This window comes from Terrapene carolina, unplaced genomic scaffold (assembly GCF_002925995.2).
Source record: "Terrapene carolina triunguis isolate 2854851 unplaced genomic scaffold, T_m_triunguis-2.0 Scaffold51353, whole genome shotgun sequence".
NCBI classification, from domain to species: Eukaryota; Metazoa; Chordata; order Testudines; family Emydidae; genus Terrapene; species Terrapene triunguis.
This window is the reverse complement of record NW_020715704.1, coordinates 1,080-8,599: the sequence shown is the minus strand read 5'-3', so window position 1 is coordinate 8,599 and position 7,520 is coordinate 1,080. Positions and strand designations below refer to the sequence as shown.

The window sequence follows — 7,520 nt, the reverse complement described above, 5'->3', positions numbered from 1 at the left end:
CCAAGGTCGATCCAGAGTCACTCCTGTTTGCAATGGGGGCAGGTTTGGATTCTGATCTCTGCTCCCCCAGGGTCAATCTGGAGTCACTCCTGATCAGAATCTGCTGCAAGGTCCTGAGCCGATGGCATGGCAGAGGCCCCAGGCCGCAGCCCCCACGGGCGGGGAGGGGCTTGCTGGCCCATGGTACCCAGTGGCTCCTGGAGAGGGGCTGTATCCCAAGTAGTGTGCCTGGGGGAATGTCGGAAGACAGATCAGGGTGCACACAGATGCTGGGGGAGGGGAAGTCAGTGATGCTCTGTCCATCTGTCTGTCCGTGGCTGGGCCCCCCGGCCCAGGGGGGTGTCAGTTTCAGCGGCGCCCAGGGAGGTGGGTTGGGGGGGGCACAGAAAGGCAGCCGGCTGGCCGGCCCGGCTCACGCCTGCTCCTGTTTCTTCTTGACCGAGATGCGCTTCTTGCGGGCGGCCAGCATCTCGTAGAAGGGGTCCACGCTGACAGCAGCCCTGGGGGGAGCGGGAGGTTAGGGGGGCCAGGGGATCTCGCTGCAGCCAAGAGCCCTGGCCTTGGGGCAGTCACCCCCATGGGGGCCCCACGGCCCGTCCACCATTGCTGGGAACGCCCCTGCCCCCACATGCCCTGTCTGCCCCCCGAATGGGGTGGATCAGACCTCACCCCCCCCCCCAGCTCCCTAAATCTGTTCTCTCCTTCCCCATCATGAGCTGGAACCATCCACCCGCAATACCCTGGGAGGGGGCTGGGAGCCAGGACGCCTGGGTTCTATCCCCAGCTCTGGGAGGGGGAGGGGGCAGGTGGGGGTGCTCCTCACTTGATGGATTTGATCCACTCGTCCTTCTCCTCCTGCGTGGGGGCCGAGATGCGATAGACCATGTGGTTCCCTTCCACCACCCGCCCGTCGGCCTCCGTCTTGCAGGCCTTGATCAGCTGGCCCTTGTTGTTGGGAATGTAGAGCTCAAAGCAGTTCTGGGGGAGGGGGGAGAGACAGAATCAGCCACGGGCTCAGGCTGCGTCAATTCCCGCCCCCCAGTGACGGGCTCGGGCTGCGTCGGTCACACCCAGGGCCGATTCCCCCCACCCTGCAGCGATGGCCTCAGGCTCTCGGCAAACTCAGGCAACGTCAAGTCATTTGTGCTCGAAATGAAAGCTCAGAGCTGGGAGCACAATGCTGTGCAGAAGAGTGTAGCCTGAGCTACAAGGGTCAAATGCTGCAGGAATGGATGGAGGAAAGGAGGGGTATGTGGATGGATGCGGGGGCTGCATGCATGGAGGGAGGGAGGGGGGTGCGCAGATGGAGGGATAGAGGGAAGGTGTGTGGATGGATGGATGGATGGAGGGAGGGAGGGAGGGAGGGAGGGGGGTGTGTGGATAGATGGAGGAAAGGTGCGTGGCTGGAGGGAGGGAGGAAAGGTGCGTGGCTGGAGGGAGGGAGGAAAGGTGCGTGGAGGGAGGGATGGAGGGAGGGAGGAAGGGAGGGGTGTGTGTTGATGGAGGGAGGGGGGTGAGCAGAGGGATAGACAGGAGGAGGAGGAGGAGGAAGGCCATGAAGGAGAGGACAAGTACAGGCTGACGAAGGACAGACTAGGCCCACGGTGACCGTCGGGGGCGAGAAGGCCCAGAGGGGCAGGGGGCGCTGCCCTCACCGGCTTGCGGGGGTCCTCCACCTCCCGGATGCTCAGATTCTCCAGTGGGATGATCCCCCGTGGTTCCTTGTCCTGAGTGGGGAACAAAGCCGGAGTCAGGGGAGACGCGGCTCGGCCTGCAGGACTCCCTGCCACTGGCCACGGAGCTAAGTGGGGAGAGCCAGGGAGCCCCGGGCCCAGGAGGGTGAGCGGCAGGACCCCCTGGGTTCCTGCAGGGGCTGTCTGTGGAGCCCAGCCCGACCCCTGGATGACTGGGGGCAGGGGGCTCACCCAAGGGGCAGGCGATTCCATCACTGACCACTAGGGGGAGCACTTGGGTCTGCCTCTGAAGCAGATGGCGCCGGGCAGGCCCGGGGTAGACGGGCCTGAGGGCGGATACGGGGCTGCTCCAGGGGACTGGGGGGGGCTCACCGTGGTGTACTCGAAGTAGTACAGGCAGTTGTCAGTCAGAATGAACCAGCGTCTTTTCCACGTTTTCACGCGCCCGCCTGCAGGGGAAGCAGAGATTGGGGGCTCAGTGATGGGGGCAGTTATTGACCCTGTTGGGCCGGTCCACCCAGGGGCCGCGTGAGAAGAGGACCAGGCCTGCCCCAGGGCATGCTGGGATAGACACGGCACCCTCGCCCGGGCACATGGGGGGGGGTGTGTGTGTGTCAATTTCAGGCATAAGACCCCACACAGCTGCCCCGCCATGGCACTGCCGCAGGGCGGGGGGTTGGGGCCTGACAAACTGGTGTTACTGGCAGAACTCTCCTCCCCGAGCTGGGGAGAGAACTCAGGAGTCCGGGCTCCCTGCCCTAACCACTAGACCCCTATCCCTGGCTCTGGGAGGAGAGTGAACCCAGGAGTCCTGGTTCCCAGCTGCCCCATCTCTAACCACCAGGGGGACCCTGTGTGGCACGACTGTCCCTGAGACAATCCCTGATGCGGGACCTTTAAAACTTGTGTGGAGATTCCGGGGTGCTTCCAGCAACACCCCTTCCCTCAAGGGGCCAGGTCCCCCCTCCCCTCCCCCTGCCCTCCGTGGCCAGTTCCAATGCTCCGGGTGTCTGGCGTCGGGCTCGGGGCAAATCTCTACTGCGTTGATGTGGATGTAATGGGGCGAGGCGCTATTTGGGTCCCCACCCCCCATTCCAGCAGCGGCTTCCCCCTCCGTTACCTACCTCCTGGGGAGGAACGGTGAGACCCGAGCGCAAGTGGCATCAGCGGCGTGGGGGTGGGGGGGGGCCGTGGGGGGCAGGAGTGGGGAGGGAGGGGAGGAAAACGGGGGAGGGAGAGAAAGAAAGAGGGGAGCGGGGGGAAGAGAAGAGAGAAGAGAGAGAAAGAGGAAAAATCAGTTATATCAACGTGAGGAGGAAAAACACGGTCAAATCACACCCCTGCCGCAGGGATCAGCGCGGGGAGGGGGGGGGGAATCTTGGGGAGGGGGGAGGGAATATCCTTTTTGCTGGGGGGGGGGGTCACAGGGGTTTGATACACAGAGTGAGGGAGGGGGGTGGCTCTGTCCGGCTTTTCCCTGTGAGCGACCTCACCCATCGTCCTCCATGACCATTCCCTGCCCCGGGGGCTGGGGAGAAGATTAAATAGAACCCAGGAGTCCTGGCACCCGGCATCCACCGCTACCCCTCAGCTCTAACCACTAGCCCCCACTCCCCCCCCCAGAGCCATGATGGAACCCAGGCGTCCTGATTCCCAGCCCCCATCCTGGCTCTTGGGAGCTGATCCCTGCTCACCCCCTGACCCCCAATCTGTGCCTTCCCTAGAGGCATCAATGGGGTCAGGCCCCAAACAAGGTCGGTACCCACCTCCCTTCCTCATCACCCCCGCACAGATCCCTCCGCCTACCTCCCCCCAGCGACTTAGGACCCTCCCAGCCTCCTGAACACCCCCACCCAACCCACCTGTGACCCCAAACCCCAATCCCCCCAAATCCAGCCTGTGCCTCTGACTGAGCTGCTGTGGGGTCTGCGCGACCCCCATCCTGACCCCTCATGGCCCCGCTAGTCGGGGGCACCTGCCTCGAAACTGGGGGTGCTTCGAACTGGGATCCCAATGCCTTAGGTGTGGGGGCTCATATTGGGGGGGAGGAGCTCCCCCTATAGCTGTGGAACCCCCCACCCCAGGACGCTCAACCTTGGGGGGGCGGGGGGAGGGGCACTGCCCTCAAAGCCCCCGTGGGGAAGGAATCAGAAGCGGACCCAGGCGGCTTGGGGGAGGCCCAGAGCGCGGGGCAGGGAGAGACGCAGACAGGGGCCAACTGAAGGCTGGAGGTGGGGGGACGGACCCAGGAGCCAAGCTGAGGCCGGGTGTTGGGGTGGGGGGGCCATGGGGGACCCAGGAGTCCTGGCCGAGGCCGGGGGGGCGGACCCAGGCGTCCTAGCCGAGGGGGGGGTTGGGGGTACGGACCCAGGCGTCCTAGCCGGGGCCGGGCAAGGGGGAGTTTTCCTGCAGGTGCGGAAGGAAGGTCGGTGCTTTGAGGACACAGTGGGGGGTCGGTGGGACACAGAGAGAGGAGAGCGCAGAGGCATGCAGAGATCGCGGGGGTGGGGATCGGGGGGCATGGGGGTTCGGGGGGTCCCGCTCTCACCCAGCTTGAGCAGCCAGCCCTCCCGGTCCGGGTTGAAGAACGTGTGGGTCAGGTCATTCCCGTCATCCTCCGGGATCTTGAACGGCTCGTTCCGGATGCTGTCGTACAGGTTCTGGGGGTGAGGGGTGGAGTCACAAAGAGGCCACGCCCCACTCAAGGGGTGGGGTCACAATAAGGCCACGCCCCTACTGACAAGAGTCAGAGACCACAGCCCTTTTCCTGCAGGGTGGAGTCAGACACAAGCCACACCCCCTCCTCACCAGCAGGCCAGACCCATGGGCCCATGGACCCCAGTATCCCGCCCTGTCCCCCAGATCAGACCCCCGCCCTCACCCGCAGCAGCTCCTCGGGCAGGTCGCCCCCGTCGTTGATGCCCCGGTTCATGGTGATGAATCTCTCCACAGTGGGTTTGTCCCGCACGTTGGGGTTGTGGAGACTGGTGTTCAGCATGATGACGGCGAAGGAGAGCACGTAGCAGGTGTCTGGGGGAGGAAGGGAGGGAGGCTGGTAGGAGGAACGCCCCCAATAGACGCCACCCCCATCCCAGAGCCAGGAGAGAACCCAGGTGTCCTGGCTCCCAGCCTCCCCTGCTCTAACCACTACGCCCCGCTCCCCTCCCCGAGCCAGGGATAGAACCCAGGCGTCCGGGCCCCGTGGTACCTGTGGACTGGAAGACGCCGGGGTTGCAGAGACAGTAACGCTGGGCAAAGGCCTCCATCATGCGGTCGATCTTCTGGGCCTCCCCGGGCAGGCGGAAGCTCCATAGGAACTGCCTGGGGAGACCGGGGGGGGGGGGGAGAGTAAGTAGGGGCCCCCTGAGCACCCTCTGCCCCCACCCTCCCCCTCCCCCAGCCCCCCCGATCCGCCTCTGCCCCCAAACCTTCCCACCCTCCCCCAGCCCCATCTGCCCACAAATCTTCCCATCCTCCCCCCTGCCCCTCCCCCAGCCCACCGATCCGCCTCTGCCCCCAAACCTTTCCACCCTCCACTTCCCCCAGCCCCGCCCCCCAACCCTCCCCCCCCCCCCCCCCGCCCCCGCCTCTGCCCCCAAACCTTCCCACCCTCCCCCTCCCCCAGCCCCCCCGATCCCCATCTGCCCCCAAACCTTCCCACCCTCCACATCCCTCAGCCCCCCAATTACCCTCTGCCCCCAAACCTTTCCGTCCTCCCCCACCACATCCCCCCGCCTCCTCTCCCCCCGGCTCACCGCAGCGCCTGCACCAGGTTGAGGTCAGTGAACTCGTGCAGGTCGACGAAGGCGTGCAGCACGGCAATGTTGAAGTCCTCCCTGTGGGGGGTGAGGGGTTGGTGGTGTCAGAGCTGAAATACCCCCCCCCCCCGTCCCCCCCCCCCCCCCCCCCCCAGACCCTCCAGAGCCCCCCTGCCCGCCAGAGCCCACCGGCCACGCCCCTCCCCACAGGCCCCCTCCCCTCTCCCCCAGGTCGCCCTCGATGGCCCCACCCCTCTCCCCCAGCTAGTCCCCCGATGGCCCCGTCCCCTCACCTCTCCCCCAGGTAGTCCCCGATGGCCCCGCTCCCTCCCCCAGGTAGTCCCCAATGGCCCCGTCCCCTCACCTCTTCCCCAGGTAGTCCCCAATGGCCCCGTCCCCTCCCTTAGGTAGTCCCCGATGGCCCCGGTCCCTCACCTCTCCCCCAGGTAGTCCCCGATGGCCGTCTTGTTGAGCCCCTCCCCCTTGTAGAGGAACCGGGCGATCTCCTCGGGCGTGTTGTGCAGCAGCTCGTTCTCCACCAGGAACTGGATGCCCTGTGCCGAAGACAGAACGGAGTCAGGCGCCCGGGACCCGACCGCACCCCGCTCGGCTCCCAGGCGTCACCTCCCCTCTCACCGGGGAAACTGACGCACACGCAGGGACTGGAGATAGAACCCAGGCGTCCTGGCTCCCAGCCCCCCTCCCAACTCTAACCACTTGCCCCCACTCCCCTCCCAGAGCTGGGGAGAGAACCCAGGCATCCGGGCTCCCAGCCCCCTCCCCTCTTACCTTTTTAGGATCCATGTTGAACTTCTTGCGGCCCATCCCTATCTTCCGGTTCCTCTGAAGGGTTTTGCTGCGGGTCGGATGGAGAAAAACCACAAGATTCAGCCCTTGGAACAGCCCCAACAGCGTACAAGCCTATGGCGGGGCAGGGGCTGGGTATACGGGGACCCCTCACCCAGCGCTGGGGAACGGCCCCTCTGGGGTTCAGCACGTTCGTTACCTGCCCTCATTTGCCTCCAGACCCTCCACCTCGTTCATGGCCTCGCTCAGCTCATCCCGCAGCCGCTGGATTTCCACCAGCAGCTCTTGTTTCCGCCGCCGGATGTTCTCCAGCTCCAGCCGCTCCTCGGGGGTCAGGTCCGGGGGCACTGGGATGGAGACCAGAGGTTAGCCTGACGCAGGAAACCCCTGCTCCAGGAGCGAGGGAGGAAGTGGGGCGCATGCGAGTGTTTCTTGACTTTCGGGTGACACCTGAAGGGGGAAGTGGGCACAGGGGCTGTTTATACAGGGATCCCCTGCCCAGTGCAGAGACGCAGCTGCCATAGGGGGCAGATGGGGGGCATGGCCAGGGTGCCCTGCACTGTAGCTATGTCCTGCCCCTGCAGGGCCCATAGGGAGCGGTATGGTTAGACCAGCGCAAAATCTGTGCACGTTCCAGGCCTTAGCCGTGGCATGAAACTGGGAGCTCGGGTTTGGTTGCCTTCCGATGCGACGTCCCAGGGCTTTCCGGCTCCGTCCTATTGTTTAATTGCAGCGCAGAACCACTGCAAGCCCCAGCCTCGGGACCCACAGCACCAGGGGCTGTACGTGGGTATGTATTATTTGGATCCTGTCAGCCCCTGGGAGACCCAGTCCCGGGTCAGGCCCCACGACGCCAGGGGCTGTACGTGGGTATGTATTATTTGGATCCTGTCGGCCCCTGGGAGACCCAGCCCCGGGTCAGGCCCCACGGCGCCAGGGGCTGTACGTGGGTATGTATTATTTGGATCCTGTCAACATAGTGTACTTAGATTTCCAGAAAGCCTTTGACAAGGTCCCTCACCAAAGGCTCTTACGTAAATTAAGCTGTCATGGGATAAAAGGGAAGGTCCTTTCATGGATTGAGAACTGGTTAAAAGACAGGGAACAAAGGGTAGAAATTAATGGTAAATTCTCAGAATGGAGAGGGGTAACTAGTGGTGTTCCCCAAGGGTCAGTCCTCGGACCAATCCTATTCAACTTATTCATAAATTATCTGGAGAAAGGGGTAAACAGTGAGGTGGCAAAGTTTGCAGACGATACT

The 7,520-nt window shown here is 64.3% G+C and overlaps 1 protein-coding gene across 2 annotated transcripts; it reads right to left on the bottom strand.

Moving 5' to 3' along the window:
* Nucleotides 1-6: 6 nt before the first annotated feature.
* On the bottom strand, nt 7-6,610 carry LOC113405861 (cytohesin-2). Of its 2 annotated transcripts, XM_026647145.1 has the most exons (11): nt 6,459-6,610; nt 6,242-6,308; nt 5,888-6,006; nt 5,450-5,530; nt 4,903-5,015; nt 4,576-4,724; nt 4,243-4,354; nt 2,067-2,143; nt 1,656-1,727; nt 824-978; nt 7-500 (listed from the first exon to the last, which is right to left on the bottom strand). In XM_026647145.1, exons 1-11 carry the CDS (start codon nt 6,494-6,496, stop codon nt 413-415), a joined length of 1,071 nt encoding a protein of 356 aa, XP_026502930.1. In that variant the 5' UTR covers nt 6,497-6,610; the 3' UTR covers nt 7-412. The 2 variants fall into 2 exon arrangements, with proteins under 2 accessions (XP_026502930.1, XP_026502929.1); XM_026647144.2 differs by lacking the exon at nt 7-500 and having other exon boundaries at nt 820-978; nt 2,067-2,145; nt 4,242-4,354; nt 6,459-6,583.
* Between the last annotated feature and the right edge of the window lie 910 nt (nt 6,611-7,520).

Coding starts and splice junctions, on each gene's coding strand:
- LOC113405861 (XM_026647145.1), bottom strand. CDS start 6,496: ATGAACGAGGTGGAGGGTCTGGAGGCAAATGAGGGCAG. Junction 6,007..6,241: donor TCAACATGGATCCTAAAAAG/GTAAGAGGGGAG, acceptor TCTTCGGCACAG/GGCATCCAGTTCCTGGTGGA. Junction 4,725..4,902: donor CGGCGTCTTCCAGTCCACAG/GTACCACGGGGC, acceptor TTCCTCCCCCAG/ACACCTGCTACGTGCTCTCC.